This window comes from Diabrotica undecimpunctata, chromosome 2, assembly GCF_040954645.1.
Source record: "Diabrotica undecimpunctata isolate CICGRU chromosome 2, icDiaUnde3, whole genome shotgun sequence".
NCBI classification, from domain to species: Eukaryota; Metazoa; Arthropoda; class Insecta; order Coleoptera; family Chrysomelidae; genus Diabrotica; species Diabrotica undecimpunctata.
Window position 1 is genome coordinate 3,029,987 of NC_092804.1, and position 26,537 is coordinate 3,056,523.

The window sequence follows — 26,537 nt, forward strand, 5'->3', positions numbered from 1 at the left end:
GTTCTCGATTACTACAATATTTGGAGAGCATTAGAGCCTCTGATCGATATGACAAGTGTTTTTATCCTGGATAAGCTTCTAAATGGTAGGTTTTTGCGCATTTTACAAACCAGTAGGTGTACGACGATACAGAAACACCACATACATAATGACAAGGCTAAAGTGTTTGGCATAAACGAAAAAAGTGGTGTGATATCACGTAGTAGGCACTTTAAATCGTTTTACTCTTTTGATCTAAGTCATATTAAAGAAAAAGAGAATTAACTCTTTAATATAAAGAGTTAAAAAAATAAAATTTATTCGCTACTCAAAAAGTTATTTGTATTACGACTGCCAAATTGTATTATTTGTACTAGCTGCCTATAAATGGTTGTAATTTCGAGTTTATTCGTCGTTTCTACCCAAACCAGTGTCGCTATTTGTTAATACGTGTTTAATAAAGCTACAACAGATACAGAACTTGATAAAGTAGGTTTCTCAGGGTTATTTATTCTTTTAATATTATATTCGGAAGACATTAATTGTAGATCAGGTCTAAGACATCGCATTTCCAATAAGAAATATGTTTACCATAAGCCAGTGATGGCATAAACACTACAAGGTTGTTGTTTTGTATTAAAACTGATCCATGAATGAATTGAAATGAATTTAGATCGTTGAAACACGAACTTACGTCAAAATATTAAGCATGCCATGGCTGTAACAAATAAAAAGAGAACTAGTTATTTCCTTGGCAAAAAAAAACATGATTTTGTACATCTGCCACACGTTATCTGACGATAAAATATTAATTCTTACAAAAAATGTAAAAGAAAAACAATTTAGGCAAGAGCATTGAGTTCTGAAATGGTTCTATATCAAAATCTATTTATTCGAATCAGTAGTCCAAAACATCCAATTTTCAAGAAGTACAACAGAAAAGAAAATACTCTTGATAAAAAGGTCTCTCCGAACACTTATGTTATAATAAAAAACCATTTATTTTGACCAGTATTTCCAAAACATCTATTTAGCAGGAAGTACTATGGAAAACAATATATATTTGGCGCAAATATCTGCACGAATCATTCAAAAAGCTACACAGTCTGCATATCTACACTAAGAGTAACAAAAACTTTCCGATTTAGTAAAAAAAGTTCTATGATAAGAACACATGATGCAAAATATAAAAGACAAGAATGGAAAGGTAATAACAGAAGAAAACCAAATAATGGAAAGATGGAGAGAACATTTCAAAGAGCTAACTCATACAGACGTAGACAACATAGTGGAGATACAAGAAATTAATGAAGAACAAAAAGTAGAACCCATAACAACAGAGGAACTAGAAAAGGCAATTGAAAGAGTTAAATTAGACAAAGCACCAGGCAAGGATGATATCACCCCGGAAATGATAAAATTCATGGGAATAGAGGGAGTGGACAGCATGAAAGAACTAATGAATGATATCATAAAAAGAGCAGAAATACCACAGGACTAGAAGAAAGACATTATACTACCAATACACAAAAAGGGCGACAAGAGAAACTGTAATAATTACCGAGGTATTACTATATCAAGTATTCCTGGGAAGGTATTCGCAAGAATAATAGAAACAAGAATAAAAACCCAAATAGAACCAACTATGGAAGATACACAATGTGGATTCAGGAAGGACAGAAGCACGCAAGACCACATATTCACAATAAGACAAATAAGAGAAAGAGAATATGAGAAAGTAATCAATAAAAATAGAGAAATACATATATGCTTTATTGATCTGGAAAAAGCGTTTGACAGAATACAAAGAAAGGACGTATGGAGGACATTAAAGGAAAGAGGAGTTGACAGGATAACAATTGATGTAATAAAGGATATATACAATAATAATACAAATACGGTGAGAACCAACAACGAGGAATCCGAAGAATTTACTACAAGTCAAGGCGTCAAACAGGGATGCGTGTTGAGCCCACTGCTGTTCTCAGTGGTACTGGATGAAGCAATAAAGAAAGCCAAGAGAAGAATAAGAAAACTAACATTAGGATACTGGCAAATGAAAGAGACTCAACTATCAGAGCTTCTATTTGCAGACGACATGGTTTTGATAGCAGAAAACAGAGAAGACTTACAGAACAACCTTGAAATCCTAGAAGAAGAACTGTCAAACATAAAAATGAAAATAAATACGGAGAAAACAAAAACAATGATAATTTCAAATAAGAGAAAGACACACGCAATACAATTAAACGGAAAACAACTAGAACAAGTGGAACATTTTAAATACCTAGGAGCAATAATTGAATCAAACGGTAAACAAGACATGGAAATAAATGAGAGAATGGGACGAACAGGAAGCTTATTTAACACTATGAAAACAACATTTTTGGGGAAAAAAGAAATACCGGAGAAGGTAAAAACGGCAGTCGTCAAATCAGTAGTTAGACCTACAATCATCTATAATAGCGAGTCATGGACATTGACTGGGAGACAAAAATCTCGAGTCAATGCTATGGAAATGAGGTTCCTGAGGAAAATAGCAAACAGAAAGAGGACAGACAAAATACGAAACGAAACAATCAGACAAAACCTAAAACTAGAACCAATAAACGAAAAAATAGTAGAGGGGCAACTAAGATGGTTCGGGCACGTGTGTAGAATGTCGAATGAAAGATTAACAAAACGAGTGTTTGAAAGGAGAATGCAAGGGAAAAACAAACGAGGAAGACCAAGAGTTAGGTGGGTAGACGAAATCAGAAAAGAAGTTGAGAAGAAAGGATTGAAATGGGAAAGTGCACGAAATCTAACACAAGACCGGATAGCATGGAGACAACAGTGCAAATCTTAACCCCACCAGCCTTACACCTAACGGTAGAAAGGCTTAGGACTAAGTAAGTAAGTAAAAAAGTTCTATGCTATCAAAAACCAAAAAAACCATTTATTTCGATTAGCAGTTCCAAAACATCTGATTCTTCAGGAACTACAACGGATAAGAAACTTTTCTTAATGAAAACATTTGGGAAAATGATTGTATGCTACCAAAAACCACTTATTTAAATCAGTTTTTTTCAGGAAGTACGAAGAGAAAGAAGATGTCCGTGGTGAAAATATCTGCAATAACGGTTCCAAAACCACAAAACATCTAATTTTTTAGGAGGTACAATGGACAAGAAGATATTTTTAATGAAAACATTCACGAGAATGGTTCTGTGTTAGCAAAAACCATTTATTTCGACCAGCAGTTCCAAAACATCTGATTTTTTAGGAGGTATAATGGACATGAAGATATTCTTGAAGGAAAAGAAGATATGTGTGGTGAAAATATCTGCATTGACGGTTCAAAACCACAAGAAGCGTCTATTTAAATTAGTAGTTCCAAAATATCTGATTTTTATGAGGTACAATCGGCAAGAAGGTTTTCACGGTGAAAAAAATTGACCGAAATGATTTGATGTTAGCAAATACCGTTTATTTCGACTACCAGTTCCAAGATTTTTCAAGAAGTACATTGAATAAAAATATGTCCTTGGTGAAAACATTTGCCATAATGATTTTGTTACCAAAAACCATTTATTTAGGTCAGAAGTCCAATATCACATTTTTCAAGAAATTCAGGAGTGTCTACAATGTTCGACAAATTACAAGCAATAATCGTAGTTTGGGTAGAAACACTGTGAACTCGAACCTCTACAATGTCTTAACAACTACGACAAAAAACCGCATATATTCTGCACAGGCAAGAGGAAGAATCGCATGTTTTAAAAAAATAAAGTGTGGAAAATCCGCAAAAATATTCAATCCCATGATTTATAGTGCAGCTTTGTTTGTCTTCTACCTATGTACAGTTGACTGGGTGTCAAAATAACTATTGATTTTAATGGTATTAATAAGAAATATTAAAAAAAACATAGTTCTTATTTAAATAAATTAAAAAATAAAGGTCTTCAAATAAAGTAATGAATTTACTTCACATATCCTTTGTAATCTTGTTTTTCTCTCATTAGAATGATTGTTTAATCATTTATTCCAAAAGTCTCGTTCATACGACATCACGCTGTCATTGTTTGACGTTAGATCCTCACAAAAAGAAAAGGATAACAGTATAGTCAATAGTAATGTAAACTTCATAGAAAATAGCAAAAGAATAAACTAAAAATGTTGTCAAAAGTGTTTTAACGAAAATATTGGAATATATTATTAATTTATTTTAGTGACTATGAAAAAAAGTAGAGCTAGTACATACCACGAGATGACCCTTATCGATAAAAGTGTTGATTTCACTTTGACAAACTTGTATTTCGGCGGGTTGAAATAACTCTTATTGAGGTATTGCAAAAAATAAGTAGTACAGAGGAGTACAAAATGAGTTAATTGGAAACCTGACTGCCAATAAATACTACATAGTACCCTAAATTATATCAGACCGGTCTAAACTTCATCATAATCCCGTCATAGTTCTCCAGAACTTCGGAAACATTCTACGATAGTCTCAAAATGAATCTGCCTGCCTTGATGTACTCCAAAGTTCCCTAAAACATTTCAGCTTGCCCTGAAATTGCCAAAAATTTTCCAAAATGCATCAAATATTCTACGACGATCTTAACACAAACCAGGCTCCTCTGAAACAATTTAAAAAAAATTCCATGACGGTCGTGAAAACGTTTATATAATCCTTCAGGCTGCCCCGAAGCTCTCCAAAGTCTGTGAGACATTCCATGAGACTCTCAACTCAAACCGGACACTCCCGCAGCATTCTAAAGTTACCTACAAACATTACAGATGGCCCTGAAGTACTTGAAGAGCCCCTAAAAACATTCCATGGCAGTTCAAAAACTAGACAGTTCTTGAAGTTTTCTAGAATCCCCAGCGGCATTCTATGACAGGCTCAAAAGAGAATTGGTTGAAAGAAGTACTTCAAAATTCCTAAAATAATAAATAACGCTCCTGTATACTTACAGAATTACCTAAAGATCTCCATCATCCCCCGAAACGTTCCATCCTAGAATCAACAAAAACCTGAAAAGATTCAAATTATTCCATGATGGTCGTGAAAATTTCTCCAGACTGTCCCGAAGCTCTCCAAAGTCTCTGTGACGTTTCACGAGACTCTCAACTCAAACTGGACGCTGCCGAAGCATTCTTAAGTTCCCTACAAACATTACAGATGGCCCTGAAGTACTTGAAGAGCCCCTAAAAACATCCCATGGCAGTTCAGAAAACTAGACAGTTCTTGAAGTTTTCTAGAACCACCTAAAGCATTCTATGACAGGCTCAAAAGAGAATTGGTTGAACGAAGTAGTCCAAAGTACCTTAGAACATTTCAGACTTCCTTAAATAATAAATATCGCTCCTGTATACTTCCAGAATTATCTAAAGATCTCCAACATCCCCGAAACGTTCCATTATAGAATCAACACAAACCTGAACAGATTCAAAATATTCCATGATAGTCGTGAAAATTTCTCCAGACTGTCCCGAAGCTCTCCAAAGTCTCTGTGACGTTTCATGAGACTCTCAACTCAAACTGGGCACTACCGAAGCATTCTAAAGTTCCCTACAAACATTACAGATGGCCCTGAAGTATTTGAAGAGCCCCTAAAAACATTCCATGGCAGATCAGAAAACTAGACAGTTCTTGAAGTTTTCTAGAACCACCTAAAGCATTCTATGACAGGCTCAAAAGAGAATTGGTTGAACGAAGTAGTCCAAAGTACCTTAGAACATTTCAGACTTCCTAAAATAATAAATATCGCTCCTGTATACTTCCAGAATTATCTAAAGATCTCCAACATCCCCGAAACGTTCCATTATAGAATCAACACAAACCTGAACAGATTCAAAATATTCCATGATAGTCGTGAAAATTTCTCCAGACTGTCCCGAAGCTCTCCAAAGTCTCTGTGATATTTCATGAGACTCTCAACACAAACCGAACTCTTTCGAAGCGGTCCAAAGATCCCTAAAACATTTCACATTTATAATCATCAAAAGCTATTCCATACATCGGATGTAAGCCTGCCTTGTGTACATATTACTTTGAAGCAATTTCATGGCTCCTAAAATCTTAAATTACAATCTTATAAACTTTCAGACTACACCAAAACTCTATAAAATATTATGTCACTCCCAACACAAATTTAGGTCTTTTAAAACAGTCCAGAGTCCCCTAAAACATTACAGATTGTTATGAAGCTTTTCAAAAGCTCTTACTACATAATATGGCATTCCTGGAAACTTCTGGAATTCCTAGAAGTCTACAAGAATATCTGAAGTAACCTATGACAGCCTGGAAATAAAACTAGCTGTCCAGAAGTAACGTAGATACCTCTAAAACTTTACAACACAAACACAAAACTCCGACACAAACTCTAATGAAAACTAACTGATCTGAACTACTATGTAGCTGTCGGAAGCGTTATGATTGTCACATTTTAATCTGGCATGTTCATGTCTATAAATGAAATAGATAAAAATAGTTCTGTTACATGCTTACAATATTTGTACTAAACGTTGAAAGGGATCTATCTATCATACATATCTAATCTATGGATCATTCTTAATTTTTTTCGGGGATCTTTTCTGGAACGATACAGATCGGCGTAGAACTTTTCAATTGAGTTTGCCATATCAGATTTACTTTTTTCTAGTTGTCCTTGTTCATTTTTAATGGTTATTATGTTTTTCTTTCCAAGTTTCGGTTTTGGTGCATTTGAGACTTCGGTTTTTCTCTATGACTTGTTCTATACGGTCTTCTTGATGTTTTTTAATGTCCTCTTTTATCTGTTTTCTTATTACTTGATTAAGTTCCTTAAATTCTGCAGTGTCTCTTTTGTTTTGTCTCAGAAGATCTTTTCTTTGTTTCAGCATGTTTTGTGATTCTACACTTATTTTGGATTTTTGTTTTCTGTTAGCGGTTGCCACTTCTGAAATTACATTTAATAGTTTTGTAATGACTTCATTTAAGCTAAGTTGATCTAGATTTAATACTTTCGCGGGTTTTAACTTGCTTTTATATTGTTCTGTATTAGATTTCAATTTATCTGTGTCTATATTTCAAGTTTTTCTAAATTTATTTCTATTTTTATTATGTTTTATCTCTAATTTGGTTCTAACCATTCGGTGATCGCTACTTACTGACGCCGTATTTATTACTGTTACGTCCTGTATGATATCTGTTTTGTTACACAGTATGTAATCTATTTCGTTCCGAGTTTTTTCGTCTGGAGATAGCCACGCCCACTTTCTTTGCGGTTTTTTCTTATAGAATGTGTTCATTGCATAGTATTTGTGGGATTGTTGGAAGTTAACCAAGGTTTCTCCTCTCTCATTTTTAACTCCAGAGCCGAATTGTCCTATATAGTTCTCGGTTTTTTTAAGTCGTTGTCCGATCTTAGCGTTAAAGTCTCCTATTATCATATCTCTTCATAGGGATGTGCTGCGGTTGGAGCGTATACTTGAATAATTTTCAGGAAGATGTTCTCGTTTACATTTAGCTTAATCATTGAAATTCTTTCAGATATTCGTACGAATTGCTCTACTTTATGTGCATATTACTTGGAAATTAGAAATCCTAGTTTATTGCAAAAAAAAACTCTAAATAAATTCACAATAAGAAATTACACTGAATTTTTGTGGAAACAATCCAAATATTTGGGTTTGTTTAATATCAAAACGAATCTAACCTAAAAAAAAATGACAGCGTGACGTCACATACTCGTGACTCAAAAATGTCAAAGTAGTGCGTTATTAAGGTTCATAAAAAAACTAGTTTTTTAGTTGGGTATAACTGTAAAAAGTGAACAATAAATAGAAAATATAATTTTGTAAATACTACATTATTTATAAATTATTTTCAATAAATATTAATAAAGCGATGCTTGTTTTATAAAAATGGGATTTCTGTTGAGGACATAAATCAAGAAAAAAAATTGGTTATGTTTTACAATACGAGGAATGACGATGGGACATGTGGAATAATGAGGAACTGTAAGAAGGAACGAAACTTACGATAGGAGGCACTTATATATGCATAAGCATTTCGGATTGTTTTAAGTCTACGATCAAACTACTCGAGATATTTTACCAGAATGTACCCGAAAAATAATTCATTGCTTTGTAAAGTATGTGCAAAAGAAATCCCACCTTTACATGTTTTAGAACGAAATAGAAAGAAATACGAAATTTCTTCAGAAAGCAATATTCAAGTTGGAGAAAAACGCCAAATCTGCTGAACACGTACAAATCCATAATACCTTCGTTCACATTCGGCTATTGCTTCACCGCATGTGGATTTCGTGTAGAAGATTTGCCGATTTTTAACTCGCTTATTTCATAATTATAAATTTCCGCATGAAAATCATATTTATTATCAATAATTTGCCGAATTTTCGCGTATTAGTTCAAGAATGAGCTACTACAAACGATATTATCACAAGAAACGTCTAAGACCAATAATTATTTCAACCCAGCGAATTTTAAAATGATTCCATTCATCTAATATTCGTCTCTTCGAGAAAATGTATTAAACGTTAGGTACTAAATTATCACTACTTGGTTTTTCGTGTTACTCATAGCACGAACTTCAACCTTCGCTATTCGTCGTCCGTGTCGCCTTCGCTGGAATAGTCTTGGATGGGAATTGGCCTCGCGAAAGGTGCTGATGTCATTTGCCTGAAACGAAAGGAGACTGTAAATAGTATTCCCAGAGTGTTCTTGCAAAAACAATAACATGCAGATTTCTTAAACAATGTACAGCTGGTTCCTAAAAAAACTGATAAAAGATTTGATCATTTTGAGCAGTGTATTTGATTAGTCTGACATTATATTATATTTATTATAACAGCCAAATAATAAAATAAACAAACAATTGATTACATATGTTAACTCATAAATTGTAATAATTATTATTAAGATCTAAATTTTGATATTATTTTGAATTCCTGCATTTTATAAAGAGTATATAAATGATAGTTTTTACATAAAATAGAGTTGTTGTTATTATTATTATCCTCTTCCTTATTATTAACTTCTTTACGTGCCATCTCCGCGACGAAGGTTGGCAATCATCACTTGTATTCTAACTTTTGACACTACAGCCCGAAAGAGTTCAGTTGAGCTGCATCCAAACCATTCTCTGAGGTTTCTCAGCCAGGACATTCTTCTTCTACCTATGCTGCGCTTTCCTTGAATCTTTCCCTGCATTATTAATTTTAGGAATTCATATCTGTCACTACGTGCTATATGATCCAGATATTGTAGTTATCTTATTTTGATGGAATCCAGTATCTCCTTGTGTTCTCTATTCTTCTTAGTACTTCTTCATTGGTTATTCTGTATGTCCAGGAGATTCTCAGCATTCTTCGATATGTCCACATTTCAAATGCTTCCAATTTATTGAGACATTGTTTATTTAAAGTCCATGTCTCCACACATGTTTTTGAGGTTATGTAGCATCGCAATATAGAAAGCATCCCAGAAACTGTTATAAACATCTTAAAGTCTAAGTCTCAATCTATTAAATACAATGAGTTTACTTGTGCGAAGAATATCGAACAATCAGCCTAATGAGCCACATGTTGAAACTGTTTCTTAGAGTCATCCATGGAAGAATTTATAAGAAGTGCGAGGAACAAATATCAGACAGACAGTTCGGCTTCATTAACGCAGTGGGTACCAGAGAGGCACTTTTCGGAGTACAGGTACTGATTCAAAGATGCAGGGACGTTAACTGCGACGTATACGCGTGCTTGATCGACTATGAAAAGGCATTTGACAGAGTTCAACATCAAAAGATGATAAACATTTTAAAAGAAGCAGACCTGGATGACAAAGACCTCAGAATAATTTCAGAACTATACTGGAATCAGACCGCATACATGAAAATTAACGGAGAAGAAACAGATCACATAAAAATACTACGCGGAGTTAGACAGGGATGTATTCTATCGCCGTTGATATTTAATATGTACTCAGAAAAAATTTTTAACGAGGCTCTTTACGGAATAGACGAAGGCATCCTTCTAAATGGTGAAAGAGTAAACAATGTTAGATATGCCGACGACACCATGGTGATAGCAGATAGTTTAGACGGACTTCAGAGGCTAATGGACAGAATAAACGAGTACAGTCAACAGTACGGACTAAACATTAATACCCACAAAACCAAACAAATGATTGTCAGCAAGGAGAATATAAATGGGGCTCATCTATACATTAATGGGACGCAGATAGAGCGAGTAAAACAGTATTGCTACCTGGGAACTATTATAAACGAACAGTGGAGCAATGTACAGGAAATAAAGTGCCGCATAGGAAAGGCAAGAACGGTCTTTAACAAAATGGGCGCCATCTTCAAAAGTCACAACATATCCCTGGATACAAAAATGAGACATTTGAGATGCTATGTTTTCTCTGTGTTGTTGTACGGGGCGGAGGCATGGACGCTTACAGACACCACTATTAAAAAACTTGAAGCATTTGAGATGTGGCTTTATAGAAGAATGCTGAGAATATCATGGACAGCAAGGATCACGAACAAGGAAGTTCTAGAAAAAATGAAGAAGGAACCAGAGATTGTGTTTACGATCAAACGCATAAAATTGCAATATCTGGGACACGTTATGAGAAATCAGCACCGTTACTCCCTGCTGCAGTCTATATTGCAAGGTAAAGTCAAAGGTAAGTGAGGACCCGGTAGAAGGAGAATATCATGGCTGTGGAATTTAAGAACATGGTTTAAGAAAACCTCAACGGAGCTGTTTCGAGCCGCAGCGAGCAAGGTCATGATTGCCAATATGATTTCCAACATCCGAAAAGGATAGGAACCAGAAGAAGAAGAAGAAGAGTTTACTTAGATATCTTTCTTTTTCGCTGAGATGTCGCATTTTAAAGTTTCTTACTTTTAAAAAACCTACAAACCATACGATTATACTATACAGTATAATGGAAAATCTAAATTCAGTAATCACAAACTCATAAAACCTTATTTTAACAACCTCATGCCTACACAACCCAAACCAAATCTTAGTAACCATCCCGTACAGTCCACTAGCAGGCAAACCCACCTAACCTTGGAATTCCTAAGAATAATTGCTCAGTGTATCATATCAAAAAATAAAATCACATACAGTAAGAGCCCCTTAACAGTTTTGATATTAATTCTTAAAGCTTCTAAACCAACTAAGAGTCCGCTAGAACTTAGTAGCTATTGCTTAGTAGTATACAAGAGTCGCCTAAACATGCCAAACTACTAAAAAGCAATTCCGGAATTTCGACGATCCTGAAAGCTTCTAGATTGCCCTAAACCCTTCAGAACGTCTCAAAGTTTCTATGAAATTCTCAACACAGATAAGGCTATAGACTAAAACGGTCGTAAAACTTCAAAAACAAACAAATATAAAGGGCCCAAAGCTTTTTAAGAGTCCCAAAAACAGTCCAAGATAGTCCTGAAAGCTACTAGACTATGCTGAAGCCCGTTAGAAAGTCCGGAACAGTTTAATACATTCAAAACACAAACTTGAATGCCTTTAAGGAGTTTAGAGCCCTCTAAAAACAGTACAGATTTGAGAACTACTAACACCCACAATTATATTCCCGAAATCTTCTAAATTGACCTGAAGTAGTCCAGTACAATATCAAAATAATCTAAAAACTAAAATGACAATCCTAAAAGCTTCTAAAGCACACTAAAGTCCTTCATAAGATTTAGATAGACCTGACCTAATGAGAGATTTAAAAGCTCCTAGATTGACCAGCAGCCCAACAGTTTCCAGAAACATAATATGACAGTTTGAAAATAAATCTGGAAGTACTCCAGAGCCTCCCAAATATTCAAGGCCACTATGAAACAATTCTCAGGCCTCTAAAATAATAAATAACTATCCTGAATGAAGCTTCTAAATCGCCCTGAAGCAATTCAGAATGTCTAAAATATTCTATGGGATTCTTAATACAAGTCTGGCAGTAGAGTCCCCTAAAAACATTATTGATTACCATGAAGCGCTTTAAGTGTCCCTAAAACTATTAACGAAAGTCCTGAGAGAGTCTAAACGAACCAGAAGGCCTCCATGTTTTCTTGAAAGATTCCATGAGATTTTCAGGAACAAACCGGAAATTCTCCAGAACCCCTTTAATATTCCAGGCTGCTATGAAGCAATGTCAGAGTCTCGAAAATATTAAATGATGCAATGAACAATACTGGACGGCCCTGAAGCCCTTCAAAATTTTGAAACACTCGATGATACTCACAATACATACTTAGCCGTCCTGAGAGCTTTCAGGCTGACTGGAAGCCTTTCAATGTTTTCTGAAATATTCCAGGACAATCTGAAAACAAAAATGGAAGTATCGAGGACTTCCTAAATATTCTGGACTACTATGAAGCTATTCTAGAGTCTCGAAAATATTCAGTGGTGGTCCTGAAAGCTTCTAGATTGCATTGAAGCTTTTCAGAACTTCCGAAACATTTTATGATATTAATAACACAAACTTAGCTGTTTTTAACCACTCCAGAGTCCCTAAAAACATTACAGAACACACTAAAGCTTTTTAAGAGCTCCTAAAACAATCAGTTATACTCGCGAAAGCTTCTAGACTGACCAGAAGCCATCCAAAATGTCCTGAAATAGTCTGAAAACAAAAACGGAAGTTTTCTGGAGCTCCGTACTTCTCTATCCAGAAGTTCTGAAACATTTTAGGATATTAACACAAAAATGGCTGTCCTAAAGTAGTCCAGAGACATCAAAATCATTACAGATTGCCTTAAGCGCTGGAGGTGCCCCTAAAACATTCTTGACAATCCTGAATAATTTTAAGACTACCATCAAGCCCTATAAAACGTCCTGAAACAATAGATGACAAACCAAAAACAAAACTGGCTGCCTAGAAACGCTATAGAGCACCTAAAACATTTCCGATTGCTCTGAAGCAATTCCAGGGCCCCTAAGTTATTAAAGCTGGTTACTGAAAGCTTCCAGACTGGCTTAGAACTATCCAGAATCTCTGAAACATTCTCTAAGCATCCCAACACATACTTGGCTACCATGAAGTAGTCCACAATCCATTAAAACATTACAGATTGCCATTAAACGCTTCTAGGGCCTATAAAACATTATATAACAGTCCTTAAAACTATTAAGACTACAGTCACGTTCCGAAAAATTCTATGACAATCCCAAAATAAAACTGGTGGCCTAGAAATACTCCAAAGCTTCGAAAATATTTCAGATTACTCTGAAGCAATTTCTGGGTCCCTAAATTATTAAATCTCGTTCCTTAAAGCTCCCAGGCTGGCTCAAAACCTTCCAGAATCTCTGAAACATTCTCTAAGGATCCCAACATATACTTGGCTACCATGAAGCAGGTCAGAGTCTCCTAAAAATACTACTGATTGTCTTTAAGCGTTTTAACAGTTCTTAAAACATTCCTTGACAATCGTAATGACTTCTATACTGACCTGAAGGTTCGTAGAACGCATTCAAAGTCTTTCACGGTGTAAAAGTTTTCCCAAAATACACCAGGTAGACCTGCAGTACTCCACAGTTCGTTAGGATAATTCCAGGAGGTTTCATAAAGAGATCGATTTGGAAATTTACTGTTCACATAAAAGTTATACACATAACACATATCACATAACGTTCAAAAGTTGATGTCGACACACTCAATATTAATTTTAATGTTTTATTTATATGTTAGCACATTTTAAAGGTCTCACTAAGTTTTAATAAAAAAAAAATAACTAAAATATAAATAAACACTTACGACAACCTTCTATAATGGTTTAACCATTCCTCTACCATTTGAGCAACTAATAAAGGTCTTTTATTTAATAACTGCTGGGCAACTAGTATACCGTTTTCTGTTTCACATACGTCCAACCATTGGCGTAAGATTGCTTCTTCTCTCCCCAACTACAAACCAAATAAAATATTAGTTAATATAAATATAACGAGCAGTAAATATCAAGCACAAAAACGAGTTCTTGTCCCTCAATGTTTTTAACAAAATTTAGATGGTCTTGGGTTTATATATGCCTACGAGGGATGTCCAGTAAGTACACAAGAGCCAAATATGTACAAAAAATAAAAAAATATATAAGTTACCTCTGACTCGGTTAAAAAATGAATCGGTAACAGTTTCCTGTCCCTATCCATCAGCGGCAAGAAGGTGCTCCTCATGTGGTCGGGTCCGAGGTTGCTGTGTTGTAGTGGGGGTCTGGAATCTATTCTAGTGTAAGGTTCGATGGGAACCAGCGCCGAGAAGTGACCTCTGGTGTAGCCTAGAGCTATCGGAGTACGTATGCAGAAGCTTTGTTCCCACAGCAAAGGTAAGTATACACCTGGAAATGATTAGAAAAGAGAAATATTACTAACGCCTTATTTATATAAACAAACTTATCTACGAAAGTAAATCAGGATAAATATATGTTTTCTTCTACCAAATTTGAAATAAAAAACTTTTCAAAAAAGTGAATTATTATCAAGTACAAAATTTTTATGTACATTTTGTTGTAACACGCTCCACAGTTATGTTAATGTGCGTGTAATACCATTCTATATTAGTCAAAAACACATTTAATACAAATTACTGTATAATATATAAACTTACCTTCGAACCGCGCATACCCTATGGCCTCCCCTCTAAAACTCTTCACGTATTTTACGCCATATACGATTATAGGACGCCTGAGTACGTGCGCCAACGCAAACACGTGCAGTTGTTCCAAGCTCGTGCCCGGTTGATTGGCTAGGGACAACAAGCTCGTCCAGTCTTCCTCCCATTGTCCCTCCTCTAAAGAATACTGAAGAAATGAGGCGTGGCTCGATTCGTACTCCTTCCACCTCGGGTAGAACCTTTCAAAAATATTCGCGATAAGATATTTGTCATATAGTATATATAACTTACACAATAAATTACATTTATAAACAAAATTTTCGTGATGTAATATTTTATTGACTTACATGTGTCCCCCTTGGCCTAAACTCTCTGCCAACGCCCTCCTGAGCATATTGTCCCTATCAAAGACTCCCCACGTGGCTTGCATCACCGAATCCAGAAGGCAGTCACCGGCAGATCGATTCCATAAGGCATACAGTCTCGATCCTAACCGAACTGTTATATCTAACGACCAATTGATCACAGCCGGATCGGTTTCGAGTTGTTCTTGCGCATCTTTGTCTAATAATTCTGTAAATAGCTGCTCTTGAACTGTGGTTGGGAGTTCGTCAACTTCTGTAAAAAAATGTATATGTAAAAGATGTAATGCAGAACTTCAATGGGCTTCCTAAAACATTCCATGACAGTTCCAAAAGAAACCTAGCTTTTCTGAGATATTCTAGAGGCCCCTAAAGCATTTTAGATCGCTCTGAAGCAATACCATGTTTCCTAAAATACGAAATATCGTGTCCTCACCTGCAGGTAATGTAAAGGTTGGAAACTCCGTGACGAAATTACAAGGAAAATTTCCTTTTCTCGATCGAATAGTGGAAGCAAAATGTCTACGAATGTCGGCTGCTATATCTGGTGCTACATAACTAGGTACTCGCTTAACACCCGAACCGGATCCTTCAATTTGGGATAGTAGTACGGCTAATAAATCTTCTCTTTGAAATCTGTGAAAAGAAACATATTTGTTTATAATTGCTGAATGACAGAAATTAAAAAATTTTCTTAAAAGAGGAGTGAGGTTTTTACCAAACGTTGAAAAGGAAAGAGGCCATTATTGAACATTAGTCAGCTAAAACAAAGAAAAATTTGTAAATAAACTCATTGCTATTGATACAATCTGGGCATTCTTCGATCTCAATGGCCTTTCTCCCTCAATAGATGAGTCATGGAGTGTAAAAATTGAGAACGGTTATAGTTTAGGTTTTAAAATGTATTGTATGACTGTTTGGAGGTGATGCTGGGTAGGGCACTCTTGGAACCGATTTGAAACTGAATGTTCAAAGATTATATTTAGAGAAGTTCTTCGACTGCCTTGATCTATGCAATAATGAGGATAAGGAAAGTTGAAACGTTTTAATTTGTCGTTTCGAATTGTGTCTTTAATAATCTGAAAAGGAAAGAAAGTTTTGATGTGGAGTAAAGATGGTTTCGTTTCTATTGGTTAGAAATATTTACCGATCTTATCTGTGACAGCTTAGTTGCAATCTTTGACATCTTTAATGTTTGTTTTTTGAACGCTCGTATTGATATGTCTTGAATGACAGGTTCTTTTAAAGAAATTAGCTATGTACGTACATATGTTTTTAACATGCCAGAAGTGGGAAACGGGAACATTAAGAAAATATTAAAATTTTCAAAGCAAATCGGAATTTTCCTGCTATAGCTTTGCTACTTTTTAACTTATCTGGACAATATTCAACTTATCTGGAAAAATATATAAGCGAAAACACTTACCTTATAGCTAAATGAACTAAAGTATGCCCGACATCGAACGCGGAGCTTCTATTCAACATAGCTACCTCTGCTGCTGTAAGTGTTCGGGCGGGATCGCCTCCGGAACTAAGGTAAGCTTCGACGGGATTGGGATCCCCGTCTATCACACCCATGCAAGCATTCAGCCAGCGCCAATCGGCGTTACGCCGAACGTGCCTTAGTTTACGGTCGTTTTCTAAATTATTTGGACTTGTAGCGGAATCTGGAAGCGTTCAGTTTAATTTTCGTTAATAATTTGATCAATTAGAGGCGTATGATAAACTTAAACAAGTTTGGTCTTGTTTAGAGACGTTAAGAATAGTTTGTGATCATATTACGATGAAAATACCATATTTGGCGCGAGTTTTTGTTTGTAAATTGATGAAACAAAGTAATTTTTAACCAAATTATTACAATCAAAAATTGTTTGATCGAGAGCGAAATCGACAGGAGTGAAATTCAAAAAGTCATGGAAATATACCGAAAACATACGAAGGCGGGGAAAATACTTTATACAGCATATTAATATGATAAAATATAAAAAATGGAATATAAAAATATTTTATACCTTAGTTATAAACCGTTTAAATCAAAAAGTTTTATTTTATCAAATGGCTCTAATAATTTCAGTGTGAAATAGCCCACAAAAGGTGTATCGTCGCAAATAAAAAGTACTGAAAGTGATATTGCTGTGATTTTCTGCACGCGCAATGATTTGACATCGTGAGACATAACCTAATATAACCTAACTTTCTAAAAATTTGAATTGGCTTCGGCGACTTAATTTTTGAATAATAATTTTCTTTTTCAACATTCAATATTGAACAAGAAACCTAGAATATCTACCTGGAAAGTTCTAGATACACTTAAAGATTATAAACAATAAATTTGCGGCTTTCTTCATGAATATATTACTCACCATTCCACAGAACACTTTATTTCAATCTGTTTTAATAATAATACAAACTTACCTAAAATATAATCCTTAAACCTATCATCTTGATTACGATCTGGTTCTGCAATTTGATCTGGCGAAGGAATTATTAGACTAGATGCTTGGGATCGTTGATTACCACTTCCACACATAGCACACTTTATAGACTTTGGCCAATTTTCGTAAGTACAAAGCTGAAAACCGTTTTTAAATTAAAAATATATACTGAGTGGAGCAAAAATCTGGAAACATTTATATTCTCTTAAATGGATGGTCCGAATTATACAAAAATATACTTATGGAATTTGCACTAAACCTTGGCTATGCATTCACTTATGTCAACATATGTTGATTTTTTCATAATTACATCAAATCCATATACTACAATCCTGTATTAAATCGATTACTTACCGAACATATCCATTTTGACTGTGACGATCTTCGGGCATTCTCTATATTCGTTACACTAGCGGGGGGACTGTTGTTTCTCGACCGAGACAAACTTTGGGCTAGATCGGAATTTTGGGAGATTCGCAGCGGTTGGATGTGTTCATGTAATGTCTGTGACGATACGGAGGTACCGCCACAGTTAACGCATATTCCCGACAGGTTGTAGGAGCATTTTGTACATTTTGATTTGTTCTCAATGGGACCAGCTGCCGATTCTATGCTGGAAGGGAATTTGTCTTCGGTGTTGTGTGTATCATCATGTAACCTAGAAAAAGAAACATTTTTGATATAAAAAGGGATAATTTGAAGTTTCCAAGTTGTCACCCGGTATAAAACGGTTTCATTGCATCAGTCATCGCTATATTTTCTCTTCTGTAATCTTCTCTATCAATCCCTACCTTTTCTAATGTTAGTTTCCCAAGTTGTTTTTGATTGACGTTATTTTATTTTCTGTTCCGGTGTTTATACCACTTCAGCTGTTGTTTTTCACATCCACACCCATGTGCAAACATATTTGATAAAACTGAGCAACTAATAGTAATTTTAGAAAACTTACCTGTATATATCTTCATTAACAAACGGTTTGGGACCTCTGCACATAGTGCACTTAATAGAAGAAGGGTAATTTTCGTATGTACAATATTCACATGACCATTTCTTATCGCTGTCACTCATTTTGAGATCGGTTTTTAGCCTGATTATTGCAAACTAATTCAAGCCTTACTCCACTGTCATGAATTTACCATAATTAGAGAATTTCAATACAATTTGTTGTACTCTAAGAGCAGCAATGTAAATATTAATTAGTCCGACATAATGTCACTAATACCTGAAACAAAAAAGAGTTGTTATTGAAGCTAAATGATTATTTTTAAAATTTTTCTGTTTTAACATGTTAACAAATGGGAGCAGTTTTCTATTTTAGATTAATCATCGGCGATTTCAAGCCGTCAATTATGTACCTACATAGACAAGACATTTACAGAAATGATAGGAAGTTTTTAGTTTGTCACCCTGTAAAGAAAATTATATTTATTTTTTTCAAAACATACAAACAAACATAACATGTAGTATTGGTTAATTATAATCCTTTCTACTAAGATATTTAATATGCAAAAACATAAACAATATTTGTTTTGTTGTTCGAATTCCAAACGAAATAATTTTATCTGAATGTTTCTGATTTTTTTATATAATAAATTTAGACGTTGTAATTAATACAATCATAATAATTAGCATTTTATATGTGCATTTTGTAAATAATTTTAATATGTACTAATTAATTTCTATATATGAAACAGATGCCAGCAAAATATAATTATTAAGAAGCTCTTTTTCTTTTAACATTTTAACAGCAGCTGTTTTACATGTGCAGTATTGCTAATAACTCAACTGATCAGATAGACATAGGTCATTCATATATTTCATACATTTAATTCAATTAGAAAGGACTACTGACCTCTCTAAAAGAGATATTTGGATCAAATACGTGGAAAAAACTTTTGAAGATATACGAAGTAACACTGGTATTACAACAAACACCAATTGCGAATCTGGACCACCATTTACAGTCGAAGAAGTAAAATATGCCATCAAAAGCACCAAAGATGGTAAAGCAGTAGGCCCTGATAATTTTCACTCAGAATTCTTAAAACTTATGGACTATGATGGCATAAAATGGTTGACAAATATATTTAACAGTATATATGATACGGGCGTGGTTCCCCAAGAGTGGTTGGTGTCAACTTTTATAAATCTTCCAAAAAAACCCAATGCGAGAAAGTGCGAAGACTATAGAATTATAAGCCTTATGAGCCATTTACTTAAAACATTTCTAAAGGTCATCCACAAAAGAATATATACAAAATGTGAGGAACAACTAACAAGAACACAATTCGGATTTCGTGATGCTCTGGGAACACGGGAGGCCCTTTTTGCTGTACAGGTGCTATTTCAGAGATGCAGGGATGTGAATTGTGATATATACGTATGCTTTATAGATTACCAGAAGGCATTTGACAGAGTAAAACATGACAAATTAATGACTCTAATGCAAGAAATTGGAATTGACAACAAAGATCTTAGAATTATCAGAAACATTTACTACAATCAAACGGCCAAAATCAAAATAGAAGACCAGTTAACTGATAAAATTGCAATAGAACGTGGAGTACGACAGGGCTGTATTTTGTCTCCATTGTTGTTCAATATTTATTCTGAATGGGTATTTAAGGAAGCTTTAGACGGTTGTGCGAAAGGAATACTAATAAACGGTGAATGGTTGAATAACATTAGATATGCAGATGACACTATAGTTTTTGCCGATAATCTGAATGACTTACAGATATTAACAAATCGCATAACAGAAGTCAGCAACAGATACGGACTAGCTCTTAACATAAAGAAAACCAAATTTATGACAATTAGTAAAAAACCAATACTAAACGCTCAACTTACAATCAACCAACAGAACATCGAAAGAGTCGAGCAATATACATATCTAGGCACCAATTTAAATAGCCAATGGGACCACTCAACAGAAATTAAACAGCGAATAATAAAAGCAAAAGCAGCATTCGTTAGAATGAGAACTATTTTCAACAGTCGAGACATATCATTAAAAACAAAATGCCGTCTATTGAACTGCTACATATTCACAGTTCTGCTCTACGGAATGGAAGCATGGACACTGACTGTTGCATCTATGAATCGGCTCGAAGCTTTCGAAATGTGGTGTTATAGGCGCATCTTACGTATACCCTGGGTTGACAGAGTTACTAATGTGGAGGTCCTGCGTAGAATGGGGAAAGAATGTGAAATTATCATGACCGTCAAAACTAAAAAGTTGGAATATCTAGGTCATGTAATGAGAAATCAAGAACGTTACGGCCTTCTCCAGCTGATTCTCCAAGGGAAAGTAAATGGTAAGAGAGGACCGGGAAGAAGACGCATTTCCTGGCTTCAAAATTTGCGAAAGTGGTATAACACGACTACCACTGAACTGTTCCGCGCTGCAATAAGCAAAGTGAAGATAGCCGTGATGATCGCCAACGTCCGGAACGGATAGGCACTTTAAGAAGAAGAAGACTGACCTCTCTGGTTCATTGAAAAACCCTGAAGAATTGAATTAAGCTGTCGAGACAATTACCAATTAACAAATAGCTTAGAATAATAGACCAATTATTTCCCAAAGAACTGTAGGCACGTAGTGACAAAACTGGCACAGGACTAGAAACCCTGCAGATATATCTATTTTGAACAATGGCACACAGCAAGTAAGAGAAAAATCTAGCCTATTCAACAAGAAACCATAGAGGAATATCTTGCTAAATTAGCAGCTAACAAAAAGGATCATTACTCCATGTGAAATGCACCTAAACAGCCCAAAAGAAGCTCCTACTATGAATAACAGTGGCACCTGGGTATACAGTGATGAACAAAAAGCGATAAGATTTGGAGATCATCTAGAAAATATATTTCTACCACATGATGGAGAAGAATTTTGATCATAAATAGAAACAAACAATGAAATTATATCAGTCAGCCATATTACTCCTATAGAAACAAAAAAACATGAACACAAAAAAGCACCTTACTTTGATCTCATTACTGATGAGAGTTGTTTAAAGTAGTTGTTGAAGAAAACTATTATAAAATTGACTCATCTTTTATGATACCTAAACCTGGCAAATCACCTCACCAGGTATCATTTCTTCCTGTGATTTCAAAGATTTATGAAAAACTGCTCCTAAAGCCAATAATGAAAGAAAATATACAAATTCTAATATCAGAGGTGAAACAGGCAATTAAAACTCAAAAAATGGTACAGGGCCAGGTTCTGATGAAATTCCAGTAGATATATTAAAAATCCTAAATGATGAAAATATTGAGTGTCTAACTAAATTATTTAATAAAATATATGACTGTCAAACTCCTGATGAATGGTTAAAATCTATCTTTTTATCCTTACCCAAGAAAAATAATCCCAAATCTTGCAATGAATACTGATTAATTCGCCTCAAGAGTCACACTTTAAAAATACTACTCAAAGTTATTTAACAGCGTATATATAAAAATGTGAAGAACAATAAAATTAGACAACACAGAGTTTGGATTTAGAGGTGGAATTTAGATTTAGAGTTTGATAGAGTTCAACATGGTAAACTCATACATGCATTGAAATACATACACCTTTTTTTCGTCTTTATAGAGGGAATCTTATTTATATAATATAATCGTCTTTATATGGAATCTTCAAAAGACATCTCAGTCCAGGACGCCGCCTGACTGACCTTAGTGCAGGATTCGTTCTTCGTACTCCCGACGAGTTCCCGAGTTACTTTAAAATGCCCTCTCGTAGCAGAGTCTACGACCCTCCTATGTCATCCAGCTATCTGGAAACAGAATGGCCGCTGTAAGATCACTTCCGTAGCACTACCACTCCCAGACAGGCATTTCCTCCTTCCCCACAGTCTGACTCACGTATTCTAACTCATACAGTCTGACCCACTTTTCTAGTTTCAACTTTCAGCATCTTTCCCTCTTACCTTTGCCGTGAAACACATACACCTAGATTCCAAGGATATTCATTTAATCAAAAATCTATACTACAATCAAACAGCGATTGTACGGGTGGAAAATAGTGAGACAAAGCAAGTAGAAATCCAAAGAGGAGTCAGATAGGGATGTGTGCTGTCACCACAATTATTAAATGAGTACTCCCAACTAATATTTCAGAAGTCACTATGGGAATGAACTGAAGGTGTACGGATTGGAGGGAGCATCATTAATAACATAAGATTTGCAGATGATATCACATTCATGGCAGAAAATATAGAAGATTTACAAATTCTTATAGAAATCATTAACATAGAAAGCAAAAAGATGGAACTAACAATGAATATCGATAAAACCAAATTCATGGTGATCTCAAAAACCCCTGTTGACAACATATATCTAACATTGGAGGGTAAACCCTTAGAGAGGGTCAACAATTATAAATACCTCGGAGCAATTATAAACTCACAGTTATAAACTCAATCCTTAAAAGGATTTATAAAATACAAGTCAATGTTGGCAAATAAGAAATTGAGTATAATTATCAGAATGAGGTTCATCGAATTTTATGTATGGTCACAATTGCTACATGGGGTAGAAGCTTGAACTCTGAAAGCCGAATCTGAAAAAAAAATGTAGGCATTGATTGGAGACTGTGATTTTTAAATAATGGTAATTTTAAACGGTGATTGTGATCTTTTATCTCTTATATACAGCAACAGGCAGTCACAGTAATCTTAAACCCCTACTCCTAGAACCATTTATATCAGCCAGAATCAAGCAGGAGGCAGTTTGCTCTGATTAAATTGTAAATGGTTCTACCATTGAAATAAATAAATAAATAAACATTTTAATGTGTGATACTGTGTGAGTATGTGTGTATGTGATAAATACAGTAGACTCCCTCTATAACGAGAACTGAAATGGCAGACTAATTACCTCGTTATAAGCCGATCTCGTTATATCAGACAACAATAATGTGCATACATATGAATATGTAGTTTTCTAAAACATTAACTTCCTATAGTGAAACCATTCGGAGCAATATAAGATGCTAATAAATATTGTTTGAATGGCGTTTTTGAAAAAAAGTTGTTTACTTTTATTGTCAATTAAATACATTAAAACAAAAAAAAGTTTTTTTTTATTGTCAATGATTTAGGTTAAAACAAAAAATCTGTACTTGCATTTTTCCCAACTACATAATGTATAAAGCCCATTTTCAAGGATAATATAAACTATTGCTTCTGCAATTGGAAGAATTCTGTGATTTTTGACTACTTTAAATTGTCCAGTATTATTCTATCATATTTTCTAAAGATGTGAAACAGTTGTATTTATTGTACAGAAGTTTATTGCGGGGCCGTTTAAAAAGGTATTTATTTATAGCCACGCCCGGGCCAAAAACATAAAAAACACGTTTTTCAATTATATTTTCACTTGTTATAACCAAATTTGCCTCGCTATAGAGGGTTATAATTCAATAGAAATTTTACGAAACATCTAATGTACCTCGTTATAAGCAAAACCTCGTAATAACAGTGTTCGTTATAGAGGGTGTATACTGTATATACATATCATAGAGTATCATATACACTCAGAAAAAATATGTAAATATTATTAAAAATACTTCCAGAAAAGACTAGATTTCTGAAAAATATAAAAAATAGCAGCATACAGCATTCTCATTACCTATTACAGTTCTTCAAAATTGTAATTTTTTATTGTTGGCAAAGAATTTTTTTAACAAAACCAAATTTGCAAAGATTACGTTGAATCAGAATTAAAATATTTTTCTAGAATTTATAACAAGTTTCTCATTTTCCACCACCTCTTATTGATGAAATCAAATACATGCAGAATTTTGTGAAGAATATGATAATCATGTTTCCGGAGCCTTTTAATTTGTTCAATCTACAACTCTGTAAATAACTTTTAGGTTTTTCTCAAGGTTTTTTTTATAAAACTCTTATAAAATTTCTTATCCCTTGCCTATATCATAATTCATTCCTGAGATCCATTTTTAGTTGGCCCATCTAGTAAATAATTATTAAATGAAAGACTCTGGACCATTGATCTCAAAATTTACTGTATCTCAGCTGTAAAATGCCATTATTTTTAACACTGATAAACAAATATTTGTACTTTAACACATTGCCAATAAAAATAATTAACCAAAAAAGTAGAACTATGCATATTAAGATTTTAAAAACTTGTTGGTATATTTAAATAATGTCAATGAACATTCACAATTCTGAATTTATTAGTTTGTGCATGAATAATTAATTAATAATGTAAATAACAGTCAAAGTACAATAAAAACTATAATTATATATTCGAAAAAGGTAAATATTGTGTTTATAAGCACAATCAGATTCTGAACTTTTAAAATGACCCTACAGTGTTGCCAATTTCAACATTTTTTGCTTAATAACCACTATGTAGTTCTTAAATCAGTTATACTGTACAATATAAATATATATTACCACAAATACATAAATTTAAACTATGACAGTAAATAGTTCATATATTTAATGCAAACACTTCTTACTTCAAGAATTTTGCAAAAAAATGTTCCTTAGCTAGCGGAAACTGTTTTCTTGGTGTACACACCTTTTCATGTAAACCTCTGAATTTTTTACAGAAACAAGAGAAAAATAATAAAATTTTTTTTATAACAATACAACAGCTGTCATTTCTATGAATTTAGAACTGTTTTGAACATGTGTGAGTTAAAATGCACAGCAAAGGGACACTAAAAAAAAGGGATGTCAACTATTTTTTAACATATAACATGAAAATCAAAACAACAGCCTGTAAATTTATGAAATGTAGAAAAGATCCACATGGCAATCAGAACAGAAAGCCTTTGAAGACCAATTTGATAATTAAACAAAGAAAAACAAAAATAATGGTTAGCGAAAAAAAAACAGGGAATCTGAATATAATAAATGAGCCCATCAACATTACTAACTAGGGAGGGATAACGGCAAAAATTGGAGGAATATAAAGATATAAAAGTATAGAGAAAGTGTACAAACAAATAAAATGTAAACTGTCAACTTGATCCCAATGTTGAGATTGTAAACATAGTCCAAATGTACCGCTTCACAAACAGTAAATTTAATGAATCATGTAAATAGAAATTATTTTAGCTACAAATAATCACCTGTATCAAATTTAGCGATAAATCAATTGATAATTTGTGAGTATAAAAAATTGGCATGTACAACTGTAGGGCAATGCCAATGTCAGATATAAATAAATCTATAAAGGATTTCGATTAATACCTACGTAATTATACACTCAAGAATATCACGATAAAAGGATATAGCTACTTTCAAAAGGTCTCTACAAAATATCCTCAGCTCTCACCTTCCACAATAGGGTCATAAATTGTGAGGAAGGCACAACGATACGATTTGCGTGTCGACTCGAAAACAAATAATTTAGATACCATTTGTACAATGCACTACACCAAAATAACAATAATAACGGACTAAATGTCAAAAATACTATTCTGACAAACTATTTATCACCTGTGTTGCTTCGCTCTGTTTTCCTTTTTCATCGAAAATGAAAATGGACAACTAAATGTCAGTTTACTGTCAAAGTTGCCGGTAATGCAGGTATCGCCACTATTCTATGCAATAACATCCGATGTTACCCGAATGAACTTGGGCGGACGCATTATCAATTATTCACAGGCTTAACAGGACGTTCGATTCATAATGATTGTCAAAATTGCAAAGTTATAAATGTCATCCAATTAATATTGAATCATCTGTTTACATTTTTATGACACTTGACGTTTTAAAATAATTTCATATCATTATTATTTTTAACATATTTATTTAATTTATATACCATTGTTTTTCATGCAGTTTTTAATTTAAACCTGCTTATAAAAGATATATGATGACTAGAAACGAATTGATCGAGAGTGGTGAATTGATGTGAAGAACCGCTATTTCGTGGCGCTGCCCGTGACGCTAGTTCCGTGACGCTCAGCATTTTACTATGGGGAAAATAAAGTAATAACAACGCCAATATAGAAGTTTGGCTTCAAAAAATCACGAAGGAAATAAAATTTCAATAGTGTTTTTGAGAAACTTCTAAAGTTTCTACGTGCATAGAAAAGATGAAAAATAAAGTGTTATTTGAAAAAAAAAATTATTTATAGAGAAATATTACTAAAGGA

The 26,537-nt window shown here is 34.1% G+C and overlaps 1 protein-coding gene across 4 annotated transcripts; it reads right to left on the reverse strand.

Annotated features, from left to right (window-relative positions):
• trbd (ubiquitin thioesterase trabid) lies at positions 1–25,946 on the reverse strand. Of its 4 annotated transcripts, none has more exons than XM_072522100.1 (11): positions 25,876–25,946; positions 18,336–18,608; positions 17,741–18,044; positions 17,367–17,523; positions 16,378–16,618; positions 15,388–15,587; positions 14,937–15,207; positions 14,584–14,828; positions 14,079–14,314; positions 13,738–13,886; positions 1–8,649 (listed from the first exon to the last, which is right to left on the reverse strand). In XM_072522100.1, exons 2-11 carry the CDS (start codon positions 18,452–18,454, stop codon positions 8,571–8,573), a joined length of 2,001 nt encoding a protein of 666 aa, XP_072378201.1. In that variant the 5' UTR covers positions 18,455–18,608; positions 25,876–25,946; the 3' UTR covers positions 1–8,570. The 4 variants fall into 4 exon arrangements, with proteins under 4 accessions (XP_072378201.1, XP_072378200.1, XP_072378198.1 ...); XM_072522099.1 differs by having other exon boundaries at positions 25,712–25,918; XM_072522097.1 differs by having other exon boundaries at positions 25,631–25,918.
• Positions 25,947–26,537: the final 591 nt, after the last annotated feature.